Source organism: Geotrypetes seraphini, chromosome 16, assembly GCF_902459505.1.
Source record: "Geotrypetes seraphini chromosome 16, aGeoSer1.1, whole genome shotgun sequence".
In the NCBI taxonomy this organism is placed as follows: Eukaryota; Metazoa; Chordata; class Amphibia; order Gymnophiona; family Dermophiidae; genus Geotrypetes; species Geotrypetes seraphini.
This window is the reverse complement of record NC_047099.1, coordinates 21,578,537-21,604,462: the sequence shown is the minus strand read 5'-3', so window position 1 is coordinate 21,604,462 and position 25,926 is coordinate 21,578,537. Positions and strand designations below refer to the sequence as shown.

Genomic DNA, 25,926 nt, shown 5'->3' with positions numbered 1-25,926 from the left:
CTTCCTTCCTAGCCAGCCTTCCTGTCTCCCCCAAAGTCAGCCAGTCTGCCTGTCTACCTACCCCAGAGCCAGCCTGCCTGCCTACCTACCTACCCCAGAGCCTGCCTGCCTACCTCACCCAGAGCCTGCCTCCCCCAGAGCCAGCCTGCCTGTCTCCCCCAAAGTCAGCCAGCCTGCCTACCTCCCCCAGAGCCTGCCTGCCTGCCTACCTCCCCCAGAGCCTGCCTGCCTACCTTCCCCAGAGTCTACCTGCTTACCTCCCCCAGAGCCAGCCTGCCTGCCAACCTCCCCCCAGAGCCAGCCTTCCTGCCTCCCCCGAAGCCAGCCTGCCTGTCTCCCCCAAAGTCAGCCAGTCTTCCTGTCTACCTACCCCAGAGCCAGCCTGCCTGTCTACCTCCCCCAGAGCCTGCCTGCCTATCTCACCCAGAGCCTGCCTCCCCCAGAGCCAGCCTGCCTGCCTACCTCACCCAGAGCCTGCCTGCCTGCCTACCTCCCCCAGAGCCTGCCTGCCTGCCTCCCCCAAAGCCTGCCTGCCTCCCCAAAAAACTGCCTGCCTACCTCTCCCAAAGCTTGCCTACCTACCTCCCTCCCCCAGAGCCAGCCAGCCTGCCTACCTCCTCCCCCCCTACCTCGGAAAACAAAAGCCTCCCACTAGGCCCGAGTTAAACTTCCGCCCTGGTCCACTGCCGCTGCTCCTCTGCTGCCACTACTCGCACCCGGAAGCCTTCTTCCCGACGTCAATTCTGACATCGGAGAGGACGTTCCGGGCCAGCCAAGCAGCAATTGGCTGGCCCAGAACATCCTCTCCGACGTCAGAATTGACTTTGGGAAGAAGGCTGCCAAGTGCGAGTAGTGGCAGCAGAGGAGCAGCAGCGGTGGACCTAAATCGGGCCAGGAGGGAGGCTTTTTTTTTTGGTGCGGCAGGGGAGGGAAGCGATCACCTGTCCTGTTGTCCCTGCGCACAGCTTCGGGACTCTGTCCCTGAAAATGGGACATTTTGGTGTCCCGAAGCTGTGTGTGGGGAAAATGGGACAGGGGATCCGAAAACGGGTCTGTCCCGTTCAAAACAGGACGTATGGTCACCTTACTCATAAGGAACTTTGTGAAAAGTTTTGTGAAAATCCGTTATACTTAAGGTGACCATACATCCCATTTTGAACGGGACCATCCCGTTTTTGGATTCCCTGTCCCGTTGTCCCCACACACAGCTTTGGGATGCTGAAATATCCCGTTTTCAGGGACAGCGTCCTGAAGCTGTGCGCGGGGACAACGGGACAGGCGATCGCTTCCTGTCTCTCCCTGCCATGCAAAAAAAAAAAAAGCCTTCCTCCAGTGCCCGATTTAAACACCCCCCCCCCCAGGCCGCCGCCATTGCTGCTCTCCTTAACTCGCTACTGCTAATCAATACCCAGAAGCCTTCTTCTCGACGTCAATTCTGACTTCAGAGAGGACGTTCCAGGCCAGCCAGGCAGTGATTGGCTGGCCAGGAACATCTCTCCGATGTCAGAATTGATGTCGAGAAGAAGGCTTCTGGGCAGTGATTAGCAGCAGGGAGGTAAGTAGAGCAGCAGCAGCGGCAGACCGGGGGGGGCAAAGGAAGAAGGGAGGATTTTTTTTTTACGCAGCGGGGAGGGAAGGAGATAGACAGGCAGGCTTTGGCATGGCAGGGAGGGAGGAAGGTAAGCAGGCAGGCAGGCTGGCTTCGGGAGTGTGGGTGGGACAAAGTCTGGAAGGCAGTGAGGGGGATATGGGAAGGAGGCACTGGGGGTACTAAGGACACAGGAAGGGGCACTAAGGACATAGGAAGGAGGCACTGGGGGCACTAAGGACATGGGAAGGAGGCACTGAGGGCACTAAGGACACAGGAATGAGAGATTAGGTTTCTTACCTCTGCTAATCTTCCTTCTTGTATAGCTTCTCTGGATGCTGAATGGATGGGGATCTTGTATCTCTATTAGCTTCAGCTGCAGGATAACTAAAAGATCCCTCCCTTTATGAACAATTTATGAAAAATTTATGAAGTTTTTTAGTTAAGATAATTCATCACGCGATTTGCTAAGTTGAAATACGATAAATGTATTCAATATTGGGTAGATAAATAGTTCTAGGATGTGTTCGCATCAATGAATTTAAAGTTTATCATTAATGTTAACGTGACCCTCTCTACAATAAATGTGTCTTTCATATCAACTAATTAAATGCTAATAATTATTCAAACCAGTTCATAAATTGTTTTGTGAGCTTCTTGATTAAATGAAATTCAGCGAATGGGTGTGTTGAATATGTTGCTCTGTATGACTCATATCAATTTGCGTTATCACTATTTTGAGCTTTCAAATAATTTTCTGATTAATCTCAATCAATTTCAATTATTTTTCACTAATTTTTCCATTACTTTTTTCCATCAATTTGTTATTAGTTATTTATTCAATTAATCAATAAGATTTCTAATTAATTTCTTATGAATTAGTCAATAGTGTGTTAGAACTTAGGCTTTTTTATAATAAATGTAAGATTTGAACATAGTATCCAATATGCATAATTAAATATAGACCTATTCTAGCATCAAACTATGGCATATATTAATACCTTGGAACTTCAATCCAAATCTTCCAAGCTAATTACAAGGTGTTTAGTATTAATCTTCTTTCACCATCATCCACGTTTCCAATATACATAAGTAATGCCAAAGACCTCAGAAACACCCCTCCTCCATCCTGTTATAGGTAAAATTTTTCGGGGAGGATCATGTGTTAAATCCTCACTGGTCCAGGCTCAATTTTCTCTGTTACTAATTTTAAACACTTTTTTATTTTTATTTAACTTTTTATCATTTAATGTGTTGTACTTATCTTAATTGGTGACTAAGTGGTTTAGCGACATGTTTCGCTTCTGCTTCATCAGGGATCCACACTATAAAAAATCATACCATAGTAATTAAAATCTCTTAAATATCTTTCGATCACTATAGTACAACTTCCACTGTCTAACTCTACTATAATATTCCTTACCATAGCCGCTATCATCCATCCCACATACCATCCAACATAGAATATGATGGCAGAAAAGGGCCATCGGCCCAAGTCTACCCACTCGAAGAACTCTCCCCACCTAAACACTTCCTCGAAGTGAACCCACATGTGTATCCCATTTTTTCTTAAAATCGAGCACGTTGCTGGCTTCAACTAACTGAAGTGGAAGATCATTCCAGCGATCAACCACCCTTTCGATGAAGAAATACTTCCTAATGCCACCATGTAATCTCCAACCTTTGATTTTCAACGGATGCCCTCTCGTTGCCGTAGGTCCTGTAAGGAAATAGATGTCTTCTTCCACCTCAATACGGCCAGTAACATATTTGAACGTCTCTATCATGTCTCCCCTCTCTCTGCATTCCTCGAGAGAGTATAGCTGCAACTTACCTAGACGTTCTTCATATGTGAGATCCATGAGTCCTGAGGCCATCCTGGTGGCCATTCACTGAACCGATTCCATTCTCAGCACATCCTTTTGATAATGTGGCCTCCAAAATTGAACACAATATTCCAGATGAGGTCTCACCATGGACCTGTACAACGGCATTACAACTTCAGGCTTTCAGCTGACAAAACTTCTTCGGATGCAACCCAGCATTTGTCTAGCCTTGGTTGAAGCTTTCTCCACTTGATTGGCAGTCTTCATATCTTCACTAATGATTACTCCTAGGTCTGTTCTGCCACAGTTCTTGTTAAGGTCTCACCATTCAGGGTGTAAGTTCTGCATGGGTTTCCAATTCCAAGGTGCATAACTTTATACTTTTTGGCATTAAAACTCAGTTGCCAAATTGTGGACCATTGTTGCAGTAAAAGTAGGTCCTGCACCATAGTGTCGGCACGATGCCTTTGCCCACTACATTGCACAGTTTAGCGTCATCGGCAAATAATGCAATTTAACCTCGAAGTCCCTGAGGCAGGTCCCGTACAAAGATATTAAATAGGATTGGACCCAAGACCGAGCCCTGCGGCACTCCACTGATCACTTCTGACGTTTCGGAGGGAGTACCATTTACCACCACTCTTTGAAGTCTGCCACTGAGCCAGTCTAACAAGGCCCATGCAGTCAATGTTTCTCCTAGTCCCAACAAACTCATCTTGTTCAATAACCTACAGTGTGGGACACTATCAAAAGCCTTACTGAAGTCCAAATACATGACATCCAAGGACTCTCCCATATCTAGCTTTTTCGTTACCCAGTCAGATTGGATTGGCAGGACCTTCCCTTTGTAAATCCATGCTGGTGGGGATCCCTCAGCCTCTCGTCGTTCAGAATCGTATCTAATTTGTGTTTAATCAATGTTTCCATAAGTTTACACACTATAGATGTGAGACTTACCGGTCTGTAATTTGAGGTCTCCGACCTGCATCCCTTTTTGTGGAGCGGAATGACGTTAGCTGTTTTCCAGTCCAATGGGACTTTTCCCATGCTTAGGGAAAGATTGAAAAGAGCAGCTAACGGCTCCACCAGGACATCTCTCAATTCCCTAAGCACTCCGGGATGCAATTTATCCAGTCCCATGGCTTTGTTCACTTTGAGCCTTGTTAGTTCTTGGTAGATGCTGTTGGTGGTAAATTCAAAATTCCGGAATGGGTCTTCTGAGATCTCCCTTGTCTGCAGCTGTGGACCGGATCCCAGCGCCTCACAGGTAAAGACTGAGCAGAAGTATTCATTGAGTAGTTCGGCTTTATCAGAGTCCGATTCTACATAATTACTGTCGGGTTTCCTTAGGCGCACTATCCCGTCTGTGTTCCTTTTTCTGTCGCTAACATACCTGAAGAAGAATTTATCCCCCTTTTTAATATTCTTAGCTAGGATTGACACTTTTTTTTAATAATGATCAAGTTTTGTTTCTTTCACTTTTTGGTGCATGCATAGAAGGACGCATAGCCCCTGATGAAACTGAGTGTGAAACGGTTAGGCAGACGTCGGGCCTACAAGATAAGTGCCTTCCTTTCTTTAGCACCTTAAACACTAAAAGCACTTTATATTTATTGTATGCTATCAAATCAAGTTTACAAAATTAATTTAGAGCACATGTCACTTTACCAAGACCAGTGATGAACTCTACCACCCCAGTAAAGACACGAAAGATTATTTAAGTAGTGTCTTGGGTATTTAAGGTCTGGTGATTCAATCAAACTTGATGTCAATTTGTTCTCTTGCTTATGCAATCGTCAATTGTTTGAACAAATTTTTTGTTTTCTTCAATTCAAGTGGATCTCACAAGACAACGCCAGATAGCCAGAGACTGCAGAACACGGACCTGAGACATAAGAACATAAGCAGTGCCTCTGCTGGGTCAGAACAGAGGTCCATCATGCCCAGCAGTCCGCTCACACGGCGGCCCATCAGGTCCAGGACCTGTATATTAATCCGCTATCTATACCCTTCTATCCCCTTTTCCTTTAGGAAATTATCCAATCCCTTCTTGAACCCCAATACCGTACTCTGTCCTATCACACCCTTTGGAAGCACATTCCAGGTGTCCACCACCCTATGGGTAAAGAAGAACTTCCTAGCATTGGTTCTGAATCTGTCCCCTCTTAATATTTCCGAATGCCCTCTCGTACTTGTAATTTTCGAAAGTTTGAAGAATCTGTCCTTCTCCACTTTCTCTATGCCCTTCATGATCTTGTAAGTCTCTAGCATGTCCCCTCTAAGTCTCTGCTTTTCCAGGGAAAAGAGCCCCAGTTTCTCTAATCTTTCAGCATATGAAAGGTTTTCCATACCTTTTATCAATCGCGTTGCTCTTTTCTGAACCCTCTCGAGTATCGCCATATCCTTCTTAAGGTACGGTGACCAATACTGGACGCAGTACTCCAGATGCGGGCGCACCATCGCCCGATACAGCGGCAGGTTAACTTCTTTTGTTCTGGTTGTAATACCTTTCTTGATTATACCTAGCATTCTATTCGCCTTCTTAGAGGCCGCCGCGCACTGTGCCGATGGCTTCATTGTCTTGTCCACTATTACCCCCAGGTCCTTTTCTAGGGTACTTTCACCCATTACCAGCCCTCCGATCGTATAGCTGTACTTCGGGTTTCTGTTTCATACATGCAAGACTTTACATTTCTCTACAATAAACTTCATCTGCCATCTCGTCGCCCACTCCCCTAGTTTGTTCAGGTCCCTTTGTAAATCTTCACAGTCCTCTTTAGTCCTAACTCCACTAAATAGATTGGTGTCATCTGTGAATTTTATTACTTCTCACTTCGTCCCTGTTTCTAGATCATTTATTAATACATTGAACAGCAGCAGTCCGAGTACCGACCCCTGCGGAACACCACTCATGACCCTCCTCCAGTCAGAGTAGTGGTCCTTCACTCCTACCCTTTGCTTCCTACCCACCAACCAATTTTTGATCCATCTATGTACATCTCCTTCCACCCCATGGTTCTTCAGTTTCTATGGTAGGTGTTCATTGGGTACCTTGTCAAAGGCTTTTTGGAAGTCTAAGTATACGATGTCTATGGGTCCCCTTTGTCCATTCGTTTGTTTATTCCTTCGAAGAAGTGCAATAAGTTTGTTAGGCACGATCTTCCCTTGCAGAAGCCATGTTGGCTAGTTTTCATCAGTTTATTCCTTTCTAGATGCTCATCGATGCTGTCTTTTATCAGCGCTTCCGCCATCTTCCCTGTTACCGAAGTGAAACTTACCAGTCTGTAGTTCCCCGGGTCACCTCTCGATCCTTTTTTAAAGATGGGCGCAACATTAGCTATTTTCCAATCCTCCAGGATCACGCCTGTTTTCAGGGATAGATTACAAACCTGCTGTAGTAGTTTCGCTATTTCCTCCTTTAGTTCTTTCAATACCCTAGGATGGATTCCATCCAGGCCCGGAGATTTGTCAGTTTTTAATCTATCTATCTGCTTGTGTACGTCTTCAAGGCTTACCTCCATGGATGTTAATTTTTCTGCTTGATCTCCTTTGAATATTTTTTCAGGTTCCGGCAAGTTGGATGTGTCCTCCTTTGTAAATATTGATGAAAAGAACATGTTTAGTCTATCCGCCACTTCTTTTTCCTCCTTCACCACTCCTTTCCTATCTCCGTCATCCAGCGGTCCCACCTCCTCCCTAGCCGGCTGCTTCCCTTTAACATATCTGAAGAACGGTTTGAAATTTCATGCTTCCCTGGTTAGCCTCTTCATATTCTCTTTTTGCTCTTCTAACCACGAGGTAACATTCTTTTTGATGCTTCCTGTGCTCTTTCCAGTTCTCCCCGGTTTTGTCCTTTTTCCATTTCCGGAATTAATTTTTCTTATCGCCTATTGCTTTTTTCACTTCTTTAGTTATCCGCGCTGAGTCTTTTGTTCGGCTCTTTTTGCTTCCTTTTCTAAATCTGGGGATATACAGATTTTGCGCCTCGCTCACCGTGTCCTTGAATAAGGACCAGGCTTGCTCTATAGTTTGCAATTTCTTCAAGCTGTCCCTAAGTTTCTTCCTTACCATTACTCTCATCGCTTTGTAGTTTCCTTTCTTGAAGTTAAAAGTTGTCGCTGTGGTTGTCTTTCTCTTCGTTATTCCTACTTCAGCTTTGAACTTGATCATATTGTGATCACTGTTTCCCAACGGTCCCAGTACTTCCACTTCCTTTGCAGGTCCTCTTAGCCCATTTAGGATTAGATCCAGAGTGGAACCCGAAGGAACAAAGGCTGGCAACCGAACTCCCTGGTTTATGTGAAAAGAAGAAACCACTTTCGGAAGAAAAGAAGGCGCAGTCCTCAAAATCACCACCGACTCTGTGATGTGGAAAAAAGGATCTCTGCACAACAAAGTTGGAAGCTCTGACACTCACTGTGCAGAAGTGACCGCCACCAGGAAGACGGTCTTAATGGTAAGATCTTTCAGAGAGATCTTATTCAGGGGTTCATAGGGCGGACGAGTCAGGGAGCATAGGACCAAATTCAGGTTCCACGAAGGGCAAGGCCGTCGTAAGGGAGGCCCCAGCCTCCCTGCCCCCCGCAAGAACCGGACAACAGCCAGGTGAGAAGCTAGAGAACTCCTGAACAAAGAGGGACCCAAACAAGAGAGGCCCGCAAACTGAACCTGTAGAGAGGAGACTGCCAAACCCTTCCTGAGGCCAGCCTGCAGGAAGTCCAGAACTGGCGCCATTGACGGAATCAAAGGGTCCACCTGGAGCTCCGCACACCAAGCCGAAAACACCCCCAGGCGTTCGCGTAGGCAGAGACCGGCGATTTCCGCTTGCATTGCAGGAGCATGGCGATAACCGCAGAGGAATAACCCCTGGCCGTCAATGCTGCTCGCTCAAGTGCCAAGCTGCAGGACCAAAGCGGTCCAGATTTTGAAGTGGAACTTGACCCTGTGTGAGGAGCCGCCGATGGCGAGGAAGACGCAGACCACTCCCGGAGCTCAACCTCACAAGGTCTGCGTACCAATGTTGTCTGAGCCAGTCCGAAGCCACAAGGATCACCGGGCCCCTGTGCGAGGACACCCAGTGCAAAACGCGCCCTATCATGGATCACGCGGCACACGCAGCAGAGGAGAGCAGAGGAGAGGAAGAGACCAGCGCCAGGGTTCCCGTTGTCCCGGCCAAAGAGAGGAGCAGCGTCGGGCCAGGCACAGCAGGGGAAGCGGCGAGAAACGAAGCAGTAGGCTCGGGGAAGCGGCGAGAGTTCGCTCCGCCCACCCCCACCGCGTCAGAGGCTGCGCCGGACTCCCCCTTGATAGGGGAGGAGCCAGCGCGGCACATGCGGCAGAGGAGAGCAGAGGAGAGGAAGAGACCAGCGCCAGGGTTCCCGTTGTCCCGGCCAAAGAGAGGAGCAGCGTCGGGCCAGGCACAGCAGGGGAAGCGGCGAGAAACGAAGCAGTAGGCTCGGGGAAGCGGCGAGAGTTCGCTCCGCCCACCCCCACCGCGTCAGAGGCTGCGCCGGACTCCCCCTTGATAGGGGAGGAGCCAGCGCGGCACACGCGGCAGAGGAGAGCAGAGGAGAGGAAGAGACCAGCGCCAGGGTTCCCGTTGTCCCGGCCAAAGAGAGGAGCAGCGTCGGGCCAGGCACAGCAGGGGAAGCGGCGAGAAACGAAGCAGTAGGCTCGGGGAAGCGGCGAGAGTTCGCTCCGCCCACCCCCACCGCGTTTGCGAAGGGCCTTGCAAGGGACGAGTACCTACTATCAAGAACACCAAGGAGGACTGAACGGTAAGAAAGCGACAAACACAAAAGGTAAGGAAGAGACAGACGCCAAGGGAACAAACCCACACATACAATCAAGGTGAGGTAGAGCGGAGACAGCACACACAAAAGAGACAGCAAGGCAAGCAACATAAGGAAGCAGCAGGAAAGGGACACAAGCAAACACAAGGGAAGCAAGAAATGGAAGCCCAAGGAAGTCAGAAGGTGAGCTTTCCGGTCTTCTGTATCGGCTGCAATATGTATGACTACCTCCCTTCGGGGATCCAGGCATACATTTGCAATCGATGCATGGAGATGGATAGCTTGAAATGTCAGGTAAGACTATTGGAAGGAACAGTGATGGAACTCGAAGACAGAATCCAAGCACAGGAGAAGATGCTAGTGGAGTACAGCCCAAACGACGAGGTCAAGGAACTAGAAATGTTCATAGAGGAAGCTCATCAGCACCACGTAGAGATCCCAGGGCTGGAAAACTGTACTCAGGAAACCGATGTGAGGAGAGAAGACACCCATGCAAACACAGAAGAAACCGAAGACGAGGTAGGAGACAACCGCACATCAGTTGGAATAGTGAGAGCACAGGAAGACATCGCCCCACCCAAAGAACAGGAAACAATTTCAAAAGTATCATTGGAGGAAGAAGACTGGCCCTACTCCAAGGACGTGGACCTACGCCCCCCAAGGAATCCCCGAATAAAGAAGATGGGGATCATCGTAGGCGACTCCATTATACGACATGTGGACAGCCACACCGCAGGAGGAAGAGAGGACAGAGTCGTCACCTGTCTGCCTGGAGCAAGAGTGAAGGATGTGACCAACAGGATCTCCAGGATCATAGATGGCGCACGGGGAGAGGACACCGCTGTGCTTATCCACGTGGGAACAAATGATGTGAGCGGGCGGAAGTATGACAGGGAAGAGCTGAAGGGCCAGCTCCGCTCACTCGGAAGAAAACTGAAGATCAGGGAGGTGAAGGTGGCCTTCTCTGAGATCCTCCCAGTACCAAGAGCGGATGGAAAGAGACAAGGGGAATTGCAAGTAATCAACGCCTGTATGAGACGATGGTGCGAAGAAGAAGGCTTCGACTTCGTGCGCAACTGGACGGCGTTCTGGGGAAAAAGCAAGTACTACAGAAGGGACGGACTACACCTCAACAAAGAAGGAGCAAGAGTTTTGGCAGGCAACATGATAAGGGCAATCGAGAAGGCTTTAAACTGAAAGATAGGGGAAAGCCGACAGTCGACCACCGGTCGATGGCACGGATAGCAGGATGCCCCGACGAAGAAGCCAAGGAAAACTACTCCTACACAAGAGAAGATGACCTCACGGCAAATAAGGGAGAAAAAGCAGGAAGGGACAATTCAGACACAGGAGGGGACGACCACACAGCAAACAAGGGTGATAACACAGGAGCAGTAAAGGATACCGTAATTGAAACTACAGGGACGGCCAAGAGTAGAAGGTCCAAAAAGGTAACACGAAGGGAACTTAGATGTATGTATACGAATGCTAGAAGTCTAGGTAACAAAATGGGGGAACTAGAGACAATAGCAAGACATGACATATTGGATATCATTGGCATAACAGAAACATGGTGGAATGAAGAAAACAAATGGGACACAGTACTACAGGGATACAAGCTGTATAGAAGAGATCGAGTAGGGCAGAAAGGTGGAGGTATTGCTCTATATGTTAAGGAGGGAATAGATTCTGTTGAAATGGTTACAACAGAAATGAAAGAGAAGCTTGAGTCACTCTGGATCAAGATTCCTGGTCAATATGGCGCAGATACGAAAATTGGCCTTTACTATCGTCCCCCAGGACAGGCGGAGGAAACTGACTCAGAAATGATGGAGGAAATCAAACAAGAATGCAAGACAGGCAATATAATTATATTGGGAGACTTCAATTTCCCAGGGATAGACTGGAAACTAGCAACCTCCAACTGCGGCAAGGAGGCCAAGTTCCTGGAGGTGCTAGGGGATTGCTTCCTGGAACAAATGGTAAAAGAGCCGACAAGAGGCAACGCCACCTTGGACTTGGTCCTAAATGGCCCCACGGGACCGATAACAGAAGTGGAAGTCATGGTTCCACTGGGAACGAGTGATCACAATGTAATTAACTTTAAACTTGACATCGGGAAAGGGAAACATGCCAAAACCTTAACCAACACCTTGAATTTTAAAAAGGGTAAATACGATCGCATGAGAGCCATGGTAGAAAAACGACTCGAAAAGAAGGTGGACAAACTTGAAACGGTAGATCAGGCATGGTCCCTACTGAAAAATACTATCACAGAAGCACAAGATTTCTACATTCCGAGGATTTCCAAAGATCGGAGATCAAAGAGCAAAAGAGAACCGGCATGGCTTACCAAACAGGTGAAGGAAGCCATAAAAGAAAAGAAGGACTCTTTCAAAAAATGGAAATACATAAAGACAACCGAAGCCTGGAGCAAACATAAAGATGATCAGAAGAAATGTCACAAGGCGGTGAGGGATGCAAAACAGGAATATGAGGAAAAAATAGCCCAGGAGGCCAAAAACTTCAAGCCCTTCTTTAGATACGTGAAAAGGAAAAAACCTGCAAAAGAGGCAGTCGGACCCTTGGACGACCAGGGAAGAAAAGGGTACATCAAGGAAGATAAACAAATCGCAGACGAACTAAATTCCTTCTTTGCATCCGTCTTTACGAAGGAGGACACCTCAACAATACCTGAAGCGGAGAAAGTGTTTGCAGGAGAAATAGAAGACAGCCTCACCACAGTTGAAGTGGACTTAGACCAGATATACTATCAGATCGACAAACTTAAAAGTGACAAATCCCCTGGACCGGATGGAATTCACCCGAGAGTCTTAAAGGAATTGAAGGTTGAAATCGGAGAGTTATTGCAAAAACTTGCAAACCTGACAATCAGAACTGGACAGATACCGGACGACTGGAGGATAGCGAACGTCACCCCAATTTTCAAAAAATGATCGAGAGGGGAACCGGGCAACTATAGACCTGTGAGTCTTACGTCTGTCCCCGGCAAGATGGTTGAAGCACTGATCAAGGATAGCATGGTCCGGCACTTGGACGCACACGACTTGATGAAACCCAGTCAACATGGATTCAGGAAAGGGAAATCATGTTTGACGAATTTACTCCAATTTTTTGAGACCGTGAACGAGCAAATTGATAGTGGGAAGCCGGTGGACATAATATACTTGGACTTCCAGAAAGCGTTCGACAAAGTTCCACACGAAAGACTTCTCAGGAAACTACAAAGCCATGGCATAGAGGGGGATATACAAAGATGGATAGGCAAATGGCTGGAAAACCGAAAGCAGAGAGTGGGCATAAATGGGAAGTTCTCCGACTGGGAGAAAGTGACTAGTGGTGTACCCCAGGGCTCGGTACTTGGGCCGATCCTTTTTAATATTTATATCAATGACCTGGAGGAAGGAACATCCAGTGAGATCATCAAGTTTGCAGACAATACAAAACTATGCCGGGCGATCAGATCACAGGAGGATAGAGAGAAACTCCAGAGCGACTTGTGTCGGTTAGAAACATGGGCGGAGAAATGGCAGATGAAGTTCAATGTGGAGAAATGCAAGGTAATGCATTTAGGCAATAAGAATAAGGAATACGAGTATACAATGTCAGGTGCAACTCTGGGGAAGAGTGAACAAGAAAAGGACCTGGGTGTACTGATAGATAGGACCCTGAAGCCGTCGGCACAATGCGCGGCAGCGGCAAAGAAGGCAAATAGAATGTTGGGCATGATAAAGAAAGGAATCTCGAGTAGATCGGAGAAAGTTATAATGCCGCTTTATAGGGCAATGGTCAGACCCCACTTGGAATACTGCGTCCAACATTGGTCTCCCTACCTAAAGAAGGATATAAAACTGCTGGAGAGGGTGCAGAGACGAGCAACAAAACTGGTGAAGGGTATGGAGAAACTGGAATACGAGGACAGACTTATAACACTAGGATTGTTCTCCCTTGAGAAAAGGAGACTGCGTGGGGATATGATCGAGACCTTCAAAATACTGAAAGGAATCGACAAAATAGAGCAGAGAAGATTATTTACATTGTCCAATTTGACACGGACTAGAGGACATGAAATGAAGCTAAGGGGGGACAGGTTCAGGACTAATGTCAGGAAGTTCTGCTTCACTCAAAGAGTGGTTGACACCTGGAATGCCCTCCCAGATGAGATTATTGCGGAATCGACCGTCCTAGGCTTCAAGAGCAAACTAGATGCATATCTCCTTAAGAGAGGCATGTAAGGATATGGTGGACTATAAATTACGACAGGTGTACACCTGGCAGGGCCTCCGCGTGTGCGGATCGCCGGACTTGATGGACCGAAGGTCTGATCCGGAGATGGCATTTCTTATGTTCTTATGTTCTTATGTTCTTACGTAAGAAGAACGCACAGAAGATCCCCTGTGGGTCAAGGTTGAACCAGAGCATCGAGTCCGACGCTGCTGACCTCTCACCGACAGCTGAAGAATCTGTCCGCCTTCCTGTTCACTAGAACGCCATCAGATCAAAGGAGCGAAAGCCAGCCTGGATAGGGACCATGCTCCCTGGTCCAGAGACTGACAACTGAGGAAGTCTTCCCGAACACTGTCGATGCCGGCCACATGAGCCGTGGATAAAGCCAAGAGATGACGCGCCGCCTATGGAAAGAGCATCCGAGCCTCCAATCCCAGCCGGGGACTCTTCATGCCCCCTGACGGCAGACATAGGTCACAGCCGTCAAATGGCGGAGAACACACAGACAGCCATCCTGTGGAGATACACTTGGAACCTTAGCGGAGCTAACCGATCGCTCGTAGCTCCAGCCGATCGATCAACCATCGCCTCTCTCTGACACAGACCCCTACCCATCCAGTGGCCCTGTACTGGAACGGACATGCAAATTGCTCCCCAACTGGAGAGACTCTTGACCTTAGTCAGGGTCACCCAATCTAAGACCCGCAGAGGAACCACCACAGCATACTGCTGCCAACCCAGGCATCAGCATCCCCAGCTCAGCTCTCAGGGGATGCCACCTTTACAGAAGAGAAAACTGAAGAGGACACAGGTGAGTTCTCATCCACGGATGACGTCCATGATTGCCACCATGAGACACAACACCTGCAGGTATTGACAGGCCGGCGGAGCCGGGACTGCCAACATGTCCAGAATCGCACTCCAGAGGTTCAGAATTTGGGATTCTGAAAGAAATGCCCGGTTCAGCCCCGTGTTGAACCGGATATCCAGGTACTCCAATACCTGGGTCGGCACGAGGCGACCTTCTTCAGATAGATCACCCATCTGAGACATTCCAGCCAAAACACCACTAGGCGAACCGCCAAGCGGCCCTGCTCCCACGAGGGAGATCTGATCATCCAGTCGGTGAGGTACGGATGCACTAACACACACAGAGACAGCAGAAGGGCAGCCACCACCACCATGAACTAGGTAAAGGTTCAGGGCGCCGATGCCAAACCAAAAGGGAGCACAGCCAATTGGAAATGCCTCGTTAGAACACGAAACCGCAGGAACCTCCGATGTTCTGGGAAATTCGGGATGTGTAGGATACACTTCCGTGAGATCCAAGGAAGCCACCGCTGTAAACACAGCACGCACTGATACCATCCGGAAACGTGGAACTCGCAAGAATGCATGCACCTCCATGAGGTCCAGAATTGGTCTGCAATTGATGGAGTCCTTCTTTGGCACGATGAAGTAAATCGAGTACCTCCAGAGCCCAAGTCGTCCTATGGAACCAGCTCTACAGCCGCCAAATCCAGCAATAGGCATACCCTAGGGCGCACCTTGCCGGCCCTGTCCGGAATGCCCTTGGGAGAGGACATGAAGAAGTCCGCCGCCAGCCGGAAGAATTGCAATCGAAGACCTTCCCTGAGTACCTCTAGAACCCACTGGTCCGATGTTATCTTCAGCTATTCCAGAAGGAAGGCTGACAGCCGCCCCCCGATTCGGGGAGGCCTCACCAGTGCCTTGGCGTCATAATTCTCTTTTGGAAGGTACCGAAGGTCGAGAGTTGGGAGACTGCGGGTGCACTATACCTCCAAGCGAGGCCTGTAGAAAGCTCCGAAATGCCGTCCTGCCACAGAGGGTCCGGCGTACTGCGAGGTACTCCTGAAATGATGAAAATTCAGCCGACCCGGCCCCCTGGGAGGATGAGAACCAGGACCAGGAAGCACCTGAGGCTAATGGACCTGCACTTACCATAAGGTCATAAGAACATAAGCAGTGTCTCTGCTGGGTCAGACCAAGAGGTCCATCGTGCCCAGCAGTCCGCTCACACGGCGGCCCAACAGGTCCAGGACCTGTGTAGCAATCCTTTATCTATACCCCTGTATCCCCTTTTCCTTCAGAAAATTGTCCAATCCCTTCTTGAACCCCAATACTGTACTTTGTCCTATCACGCCCTCTGGAAGCGCATTCCAGATGTCCACCACCCAATGGGTGTTGAAGAACTTCCTAGCATTGGTTTTGAATCTGTCCCCTTTCAACTTTTCTGAATGCCCTCTCGTTCTTGTAGTTTTCAAAAGTTTGAAGAATCTGTCCCTCTCCACTTTCTCTATGCCCTTCATGATCTTATAGGAGAACGGGCACATGGAACACATGATCGAACACTCCGCCTGAATGGCAGAGTCGAAATCAAGTCCCAAAGTCCGCAGGGATTCAGAGATAAAATCAGGAAGGCAGTGGTGTACCAAAGGGGGGTGGAGTGGGGGAGGTCCGTCCCGGGTGCACGCCTTGGGGGGGTGCACAGCCGGCCAGGTCTTAACTTAAAAACCCCCCATATTAACCTTATAAACAAGTCTAATAAGAAACAGCAAATAACAAATAGATCGCTCCCACTAATAGCAAGAAAGCAATGCATTGCATTCACTTATTAAACCTGAAAAATATCAGCAAACAAGCACATAGCACCACTATTCGCAGTATACTGTAAAGGCACAAAAGGAAAGTCTGATGCTTGAAAATCTGCCCGTGAGCGGCCGCTGAAAAGGGATAAAAATGGGCAACAACTACTGAGAAAGGGGACAGGGCAGCCCAAATCAAATTCCCACCTCTGTTTCTCAGGCTGCAGCTGCAAGCTGCTCACTGGAACTAATCAAGTGCGGGAGGTGGGACTCAAGTTTCAGAGAAGGGGAAGGGGGACCTGAGAGAGTGTGGAATCGAAAGTGGTGGTGTGAGAAAGGGTAAAGGCTGCAACAGCAGAGGAAAAAGACAGAGAGAGCAAAAATAAGGGTGCGAACAACAGGGAAGAGAGATATAGAGGAGGAGAAAGACTGGAATGTGTATAGTGGAAAGGGGAATAAGAGGAGGGAATACCTCAAATTAGGGAAGGAAGGTCATTGGCAGAGAGAAGAAAGAGTTGGGATAGGGAGGAAGCAAGACAAGTGGGAGATAGGAAGGGCAGTGAACACAACAGAGAGCAGAGCTAATATGTTATCCAGTTCCCAGAGGGAAATATTTGGTCAGTCTGCAGATGCTCAAAACCGGGCACTAAAGTGCAGAAAGCAGAAACTTAGCAAAGCAATGTTGAGAAGAAATTATGTGCAAATGATATGCTCGCTAGCAAACGGTAGGAAAGGAACATGCCTGCTACATTTATTGCAAAGGTTTCTGCGGTAAGCGTACATGTCCAGACAATAAAACAGATCTGCAAGCACACCTTCGTTGTTCTGCGCCTGTAAATATATGCAAAACTGTTTGCACTTGAATTTTTGAAAGGCACATATTTAAGCTAATACTTGTTTTCATAAGAACATAAGCATCGCCTCCGCTGAGTCAGACCATAGGTCCATCATGCCCAGCATTCCGCTCCCGCGGAGGCACCCCAGGTCGATGACCTGTAAGTGATCTATTACTCTAAAGCATTTGTACTGTATAGTACCCCTCTAATTGTACCCTTCAATCCCCTTTTCCTTCAGAAATTTGTCCAGTCCCATTTTGAAACCCAAAATTGTACTCTGCTTTACTACCTCTGCTTTACTACCTCTTCCTTCGGTTTTGCACATTTGTTTCTCACTATAGCATTTTGAATTTTTTGCCAGATACTGGTGACATGGATTAGCTACCATGAACACAGGCTACTGGGCTAGATGGACCATTGGTCTGACCCAGTAATAGTGGCGTACCAAGGGGGGGTGGCGAGGGGGCAGTCTGTCCCGGGTGCACACCTTGGGGGGGTGTGCACAGCTGGCCAGGTCCAGGTCCTGCATCCCCTCTGACTAAGGTACCATACGTTCCATTTTCAGACCAATGTCCCATTGTCCCCACACACAGCTTCGGGACGCCGAAATGTCCTGTTTTCATGGACAGCGTCCCGAAGCTGTGCGTGGGACAATGGGACAAGCGATCGCTTTCTGTCCCTCTCTGCCGTGGAAAAAAAAAGCCTCTCTCTTTCCTTTCCCCTGGTTCGCACCATTGCAGTCTTACCTCCCCGCTGCTGCTGCTAATTGCCGACAAGAAGTCTTCTTTCCGACGTCAATTCTGACGTCAGAAAGAAGACTTCTTGTCGGCGGTTAACAGCAGCAGTGGGGAGGATAGACTGCAGCGGCGCGGACTGGGGGAAATGAAGGAGGGAGGCATTTTCTGCGGCAGGGAGGGAAGGATGTAGGCAGGAAAGCTGGCTGGCTTTAGTGCGGCAGGGAGGGAGGGAGATAGGTAGGCAGGCAGGCTGGCTTTGGGGGGTGGACAAATTCTGGAAGGCAGTGGGGGGACATAAAAAGGAGGCACTGGAGGCACTAAGGACACGGGAAGGAGGCACTGAGGGCACTATGGACACACGACGGAGGCACTGGGTGCACTATGGACACAGGACAGAGGCATTGGGGGCACTAAGGACACGGGAAGGAGGCACTGGAGGCACTAAGAACACAGGAAGGAGACACTGGGGCACTATGGACACAGGACTGAGGCACTGGGGGCACTAAGGACACGGGAAGGAAGGAAGGAGTGAATAGAAAGGGACAATTGTTGGGCCTGAGTGCAGAAAGAAAGAAATGAAAGAAAGGATACACAGTCAATTAATAGATGTCCCCTTTTGATGAAAAAAATAAATGGTCATGTTACCTCTGACTTACTTTCTCTGCAGCAGAGTCGGCAGCCGCACTGAGGTGCATGAAGGTCCTGCGATTAGTTGTCTGCCGGCTCTGCTCTGGAAGAAGTAAGTTACGTTGAATGGGGTGGACCCAGCAGACGCAGTCATTGTGGGACTTTGCCGCAACTCCCTGCGTCTGCAGGGTCCACCCCCTCTGACATAACTTACTTCTTCTGGAGCAGAGCCAGCAGACGAGTCATCGAGAGACCTTCCAGCATGCGGCTGCCGAGTCCACTCCAGAGCAAGTACGTTGAAGTGGGGTGGACTGGCTGCCAGCAGCTACACTCATCGCGGGACCTTGCTGCATGAAGGGAGAGAAAGGAGCAGGACTGCTGGAATTGAAGAGTGGTGGAGGGAAAGAAAGGGGGCAGGGTGGTATGGAAGGGTGGTGCTGATGGAATTGATGTACAGAGAAAGGGGAGAGACATAAGGGGGAAGGATATTGGAGGGAAAGAAAGGGGGCAGATGGTGATTGAAGAGGAGTGGATGGAGAGAGAAAGGGCAGACATTGGATGGTAGTGAGGAGCCTATGCTGGATGGAAGTGCAGATGGGAGAGATAAGGGAGCAAATGCAGGAAGGAAATGGGAGGAGAGAAAGAGGGGAGCAGATGCTAGATGGAAGTAAACAGAGAGAGGAGAAGGTACTAGATGGAGGGTTAGAGAAAGAGGGTACATGATGGAAGGAGGGGATAAATAAAAGGAGGGCACATGATGGGGTAAAAGGATTGAGTTAGGGAAACACTGGAGGGGGTGAGGGAAAGAGGTGGCAAGCTTTAGGTAGACAGTAAAAAAGGAAATTGATGAGAGGGTAGTAAGAACGTAATCTAGACAGATGCCGAAAATAAATTGAAAAGGAAAATGAGAGATAAAAGGGAAAGGGATTGCAGAGGAGAGGTGTGGGAGAGGGAAGGAGAGTAGAGAGATGCCAGACCAATGGGGGTGAAAGGAGAGATGGAAGGGGGAGGCATACAGTTTCTGGAAGGGGCATAGGAGAGAAGATGCCATATAGGGGAAGAGAGATGGAAGACAGTGGATGGAAGGAAGAGAGTTACAAAAAGATGAGGAAAGCAGAAACCACAGAAGACAAAGGTAGAACAAAAATTTCTATTTATTTATTGCTTTAGGAGACGTGTCACTGTTTCTCTGGTGTTGCATTGTATGCAGAGTCCAGCTTCTTGCTGGTTCAATTTAACCTTTGTCTATATATTTCTATTTTATCCCCCCTTTTACAAAACTGTAGAGCGTTTTTTAGCGCCAGCCGTGGTGGTAGCAGCTCTGATGCTCAGAATTCTATGAGCGTCTGAGCTGTTACCTCCGTGGCTAAAATCCACACTACAGTTTTGTAAAAGAGGGAGGAGTTAGTTTGTGATTACATATTCCATACTAGGCGAAGGTGTTTTCTGTGTTCTGTGTGTTCGAAAGACATGGTTTTTTGTTAGGATTGACTGCAGGATTGATCTGTACTAGTCTGGCTTGTTTAGTTTTACAATGGGTGTATTGATGTTGTACTGCTCATTGCAGTATGTAAGATGCTGCCTTTTCCTAGGTTCTCATGTGTGACGTGTGGATTGTTACTAAAAATCATGTTTTCATACAGATGGGGGGGGGGGGGTCAAAAAATGATGGGCCCCGGGTGTCACATATGCTAGGTACGCCACTGCAGAAAGGCAACTTGGCTTAGCCTGCGCACCACCTGATACTTTCCCATATCGTGAGAATCAGCGTTCTGGGAATCCCCGAGATCCGCTAGGTTAGTCACCAAATCGGCGTTCAACAGCAACAGCTTAGAAAGTAGTGCAGTTACTACAACAATAACTGGAAGTTGTTGCTGACGTTCAGGCATACCAGTAAGGATTAGATTGACATGCTGGAATCCAAAGGTTGTACAGATTGCCGCACTGCAGTCTGAAAGGGAGACAAAGGCATAGCCCGCTTTCTCATGAAGTCCTGAGACAACATATCCACAATTTCTGGCGGAAAATAGTCCTCGGCGGCCTGAGCCGATCAGCGGGACTCAGATTTGAAATTGTCTGAAGATCGATGAGACTTTCCCTGGAACTGCGCCTGCGTTTATGCGAAAACACCCTCCTTGCACAATTGCGGTATCCTGGATGTTGGAAATGCAACTCTGGTGGCAACGGAGAAAACCAGGACCTCTCCGGAGGAGGAAAGTGCGGAATCCACACACCAGATACGCCCCTAACGGGCCGCAGTGCACAGAATACGCGGCTGCACAACTGCAAGCCATCCGCCTGATTTACGGCATGAATCCATGACATCCTGTCCCGAGGGGGCCATCTGTGAAGTTTGGAGCAAAAACGAAGCTTCTAAGTCCAAAAAATATAGTTTTAAAAACTTTAAAGAAAATCCAAGATGGCCACTGCGGGCGCCTATTTTGACTTGAAAATGCTAAAAACTGCCATTTTAGGATTTTACAGGTGGGGGGACCAGGGCATGCAGGGAAACGCCCCAAAACCCCGATTTGAGGATCCCCCCCAAAATCGGCAAACTCTGTGACTCACAGACCCCACAGATACATGTGCTTCAATGCATTTCAATGGCAGCCAGCTTTACACAGTGCAAGCATAGGGAGCTCATACCTCAGGAGCTGATTAAACTGGAATTTCAGATCTTCTGGCCGCCTCAACTTCCCTGCCACCTCAGATCATGACCACCAGGACCCCTCAGGGAAATCAGGGAAGACACACGGCGCGGCATACTTCCTTGGAACCGCAGCAGCCTACGCTCTACCCCTTTGCGGAGAGATGGCTCCCGAACCCGAAGACCTGATTCAATCTGCAGGCTGTCCAAAGGGCTTACTGCAGTTTCAAGCTTATAGAGCACCCTCCAGAAGCAGACAAACTTTAACATATCTGCGATCTCCCGCCGAAGGATCACTCGCACGGAGCTGATCCGCAGCACGTGAGCAAACCCACGAAAAAATCAAAATAAGACTAAAAGGTGAAAACAAACCATGAGCAGAATTAACTGTGAAACCAAGCTGCAGGAACAAATTGGAGGAAGACAGGAAGCTATCGGGCAGGTAGCCCAAAGGGGAGGGATGTTTTAGTTGCCCTGCAGCTGAAGCTAATAGACATACAAGATCCCAATCCGTTCAGCATCCAGACAGCATGTATAAGAAGGGGCACTAAGGATATAGGAAGGAGGCACTGGGGGCACTAAGAACACAGGAAGAGGCACTATGGACATAGGAGACACTGGAGGCAATAAGGACACAGGAAGGGGCACTAAGGACATAGGGAGGAGGCACTGGGGGCACTAAAGACACAGGAAATGGCACTAAGGACATACGAAGGAGGTATGGGGCACTAAGGACTTGGTAAGTGGCACTAAGGACATAGGAAGGCGGCACTGGGGGCACTAAGGACACAGGAAAGGGCACTAAGGACATAGGAAGGAGGCACTGGGGGCACTAAGGACATAAGAAGGAGGTACAGGGGCACAAAGGACATAGGAAGGAGGCACTGGGGGTCACTAAGGACACAGGAAAGGGCACTAAGGACATAAGAAGGAGGTACGGGGGCACTAAGGACATGGGAAGGAGGCACTGGGGGCACTAAGAACACAGGAAGGGGCACTAAGGACATAGGAAAGCGGCACTGGGGGCACTAAGGACATAGGAAGGAAGGAGGGAGGGAATAGAAAGGGACAATTGTTGGGCCTGAGTGCAGAAAGAAAGAAATGAAAGAAAGGATACACAGTCAGAAGGAAACACAACCAGATACTCATGAAATCACCAGACAGCAAAGGTAGGAAAAATGATTTTATTTTCAATTTAGTGATCAAAATGTGTCAGTTTTGAGAATTTATATCTTCTGTCTATATTTTGCACTATATTTGTCTATTTTTCTATAGTTACTGATGTGACATTGCATATTTTAGTCATCTGCCTTGACATCTTTGAAACCCCAGTCCTTCGCCTAAAAGCTGGATTCTGTAACCGGTGTCTGTCAAAAACAATACCGGTTACAGAATCCCCCCCCCCACAACGATCCAGGCAGGAGGGTGCCCAAGCCCTCCTGCCATGTTAAACCGTGACCCCCCCCTCCCGACAACATCGGGGCAAGAGGGAGCTCAAGCCCTCTTGCCCCCCCCGACTCCCCGACTCCATCGGGGCAAGAGTGAGCCCAAACCCTTTTGCCCCGCCAATCATGCCGATCCCCTACCCCCACCCCCCACTACATTACAGGCAGGAGGGATCCCAGGCCCTCCTGCCCTCGACGAACCCCCCTCCCCCAACATCCGCCCCCCCAGAACCCCCAATCGGTCCCCCTCCCAGCTGACCCGTGACCCCCCTGACGACCCCACGACCCCCCCAACCCTCACCCCCCTTCCCCGTACCTTTAGGTAAGTTGGCCGGACAGACGGGTGCCAAACCCGTCCGTCCGGCAGGCAGTCCTCTGACGAATGGGGCCGGATAGGCCCAGCCTAACCAAAGCCCCGCCTACTGGTGGGGCCTAAGGCGCCTGGGCCAATCAGCTTTGGTTATGTGTACTTGGACGATCAGGCTTTTTGATCGTCCAAGTAGCCACTTAGGACACTTTTTAGACGTTTGGTTTTTTTTTATTATTACCCCCATGTTTTCAGTTGTCTCCTAAATTCCCTATATGTATTGGCAAGCGTAAGTAGTTGTTTCAGATCGTTGCCCCATAATGTTGCTTGATAAGAGAGAAGATGTTGGTGATGAGTTTTGGGGGGAACTAAATTCAAGTTTGAGCTTCTTTTATGTCTATTGGTTGAAAAGGAGAATAGGTCAGTTATGTATGTGGGGGCTAGACCGAATAGAACCTTGAAGCAAAAGCAGCCAAACTTAAACCTCACACGCGTTTCCATTGGCAACCAATGCAGGAGTCCGTAGGAGGGAGTTATGTGATCGAACTACTTCAACCCGAAATCAGCCTGACTGCTGCATTCTGCACCAGTTACAATCACCGCATATTCTTCTGGGAAATTGCCAGATAGGCGATGTTGCAGTAATCCAGTTGGCTCAGTATGAGAGATTGTACCAGAATTGTAAATGATGGTGCGTCAAAATATGCTCTAATGGACCGAAGCTTCCAGAGAGTAAAAAAAAACTCTTTTGACCAAAGAGTCTACCTGGTCTTTCATGGTTAGGCCCTGGTCCAGCTTACGCCCAGAACCTTCAGAATGGCCCATCTAGTCTAAGTCAAGACCTCCTCTGGCTAAACCCATGCTGACTCTGTCCCATTAAACCACATTTGTCTATGTGTTCTGTAATTTTATTCTTTTATAATAGCTTCCACCATTTTGCTCGGCACCAAAGTCTGATTCACCAGTCTGTAATTTCCAGATCACCCCTGGAACCTTTTTTAAAAATCAGTGTAACACTGGCCACACTCCAATCTTCAGGTACTACGGACAATTTTAGTGACAAGTTACAGATCACTAACAGCAGATCAGCAATTTCATGCTTGAGTTCTTTCAGTACCCTAGGATATATACTAGTCCAAGTGATTGACTCAGTATCTGTCAGTAGGGGATATGGGTATAGCAGAGGGTTGGAACAGGCCTATGGATTTTTGAGATTCTTACCTTTGCTGCTGTTGACAGTGAGGACATGAATTGCTGAAATTCTCCCTGTGAGCCATTGACCTGTTACTTTCCTAATATAGAAAAGAGAGAGAGATGACTCAAAGGGTTACAATGCTGTTGTCCTCTGGGATCTCCTCAGTTAGTTTCACTCCTTGCTACTTCAGGAGGGAGTCAAAATGCCAAATAGTCTCCAATCTGCATTTTGACTCCCTCCTAAAAAAGCAAGGAGTGAAACGCAGATTTGCGTTGAGGGCAGCAGATTGACTTTTGATAAATGTTTTTATTTTACCTTTATCTTTTTTTTTTTTTTTTAGTTCAAGAAGTTTTATTGATTTTATAAAAGATGAAATACAAAGCCAACAATATGCGTGCTCCAACAAGGAGCACATTATAACAATGTCATTAACAAATGTGAAGTGCATCCACAGTGGAATAATAGTCATAAATGATTGAATGCATCAGAAATAAATAGAAGTTGAAAAGACATCAGTTCAGGAAAAGGAAATAAGACATATTAGGTGCTAAGTTCTAACAGTGTACCAGAGTAATCAGTTTAAATGATCCAAGCATAAAATAAATAAATTGACATAAACAATATTAAATGAAGCATGGTAAACCGGAGAGGTGCCTGAAATTAAAAGACTAAGGGTGAGGCAAGATACATATAATACTAATGAGTACAGAAGTCAAGGGTCTGATTTACAATATTCAAGCAAGGGGGACCAAATTTTTGCATAAGAGGACATGGAATTATTACGTTCAGCAAAATGACATTCATATTTCACGAGGAGACATATTGAGTTCCACCATTGATTGACATGTAATTTAGTGGAATCTTTCCAATTGTGGAGAATAGTGGAGAGAGCAGTAAATAAAAGTATAATTAACAACCGTTCATGAGTAATGGATAAAGGGGAAGAGAGTATCGAAGAGCCATTAAACAATAAGTCAAAGGAAAACGCATCAGTAATTTGCAAGATACGGGCAATTGTGGACCATACATTCAACCAGAAAGATGAGACATATGTACAGGAGTAGAGCGTATGAAGTAAGGAGCCATCAGATGATTTACAGGTCCAGCAACAACCATCGTATGACCGGTTTATTTTGGCTGATTTAGCAGGAGTCCAAAAAGCCCTATGGTACATGTGAGGCTGATCGAAGTGACTTCAATAATTTAGGCCACATGATTAGCCACGATTGTTCGGTGAATGATGTATGCAATGAGGCATCCCATTTGGCTATGGTATCATGGGGAGGTGTAGTGGTGTGAGATTGGATATACAGTGGTACCTTGGATTACGAGTATAATCCGTTCCAGGAGCATGCTCGTAATCCAAAATGCTCGTTTATCAAAGCGAGTTTCCCCATAGGAAATAATGGAAACTCGCTTTGATAGGTTCCCCCCCCCCCCGAGGCCAGCAGTGCTGCTCCCCCCCCCCACGCGAACCGGCATTGCTGCCCCCGAAGGCCCCCCCCGCAAACCGGCACCCTCCCCCCCGCGATCCGCAACCCCCCGCCGCCATCGGGCACCCCCCCGCCATGACCTGAGGTCCCCCCAACCCACCCAAACCCTCTTCTTACTTTTATGTAGCCTCCGCAGCGGCAGTGGCTCCGGCACTAGCATGTCCTGTGCGTGGTGCCAGTGCCTGAAGATATGCTTCCTGTGCAGGCCTGAGAGTTCACGTCGAACGTGAACTCTCACCTTCGAACGTGAACTCTCAAGACCCAGCACAGGAAGCATATCTTCAGGCACCGGCACCACACACAGGACATGCTAGTGCCGGTGCCGCTGCGAAGGCTACAGAAAAGTAAGAAGAGGGTTCGGGTGGGTTGGGGGGACCTCAGATCGCGGCGGGAGGGTGTCCGATGGCGGCAGGGGGGTGCCGGATCGCAGGGGGGAGGGTGCCGGTTCGCAGTGGGGGTGCTCGCAAATCAAAGCGCGCTCGGTTTCCGAGGCGCTGATTTTGCGAATGTTTGCTCGTCTTGCAAAACACTCGCAAACCGGTGCACTCGTAAACCGAGGTACCACTGTACTTATACCAC

General features: G+C 48.3%; 1 protein-coding gene across 2 annotated transcripts in view; it reads right to left on the bottom strand.

Annotated features, from left to right (window-relative positions):
* Window positions 1–25,926, bottom strand: part of LOC117349552 (NXPE family member 3-like) — a 246,342-nt gene that overhangs the window by 26,420 nt on the left and 193,996 nt on the right. Inside the window, exon 3 of one of the 2 annotated variants that reach the window (XM_033923110.1) lies at window positions 23,881–23,951. The exons of the other annotated variant lie outside the window; for it this stretch is intronic. Within the exon in view, the coding sequence (XP_033779001.1) occupies window positions 23,881–23,951 (71 nt within the window). The remainder of the gene's footprint in view (window positions 1–23,880; window positions 23,952–25,926) is intronic. 2 annotated transcript variants of the gene reach the window in all.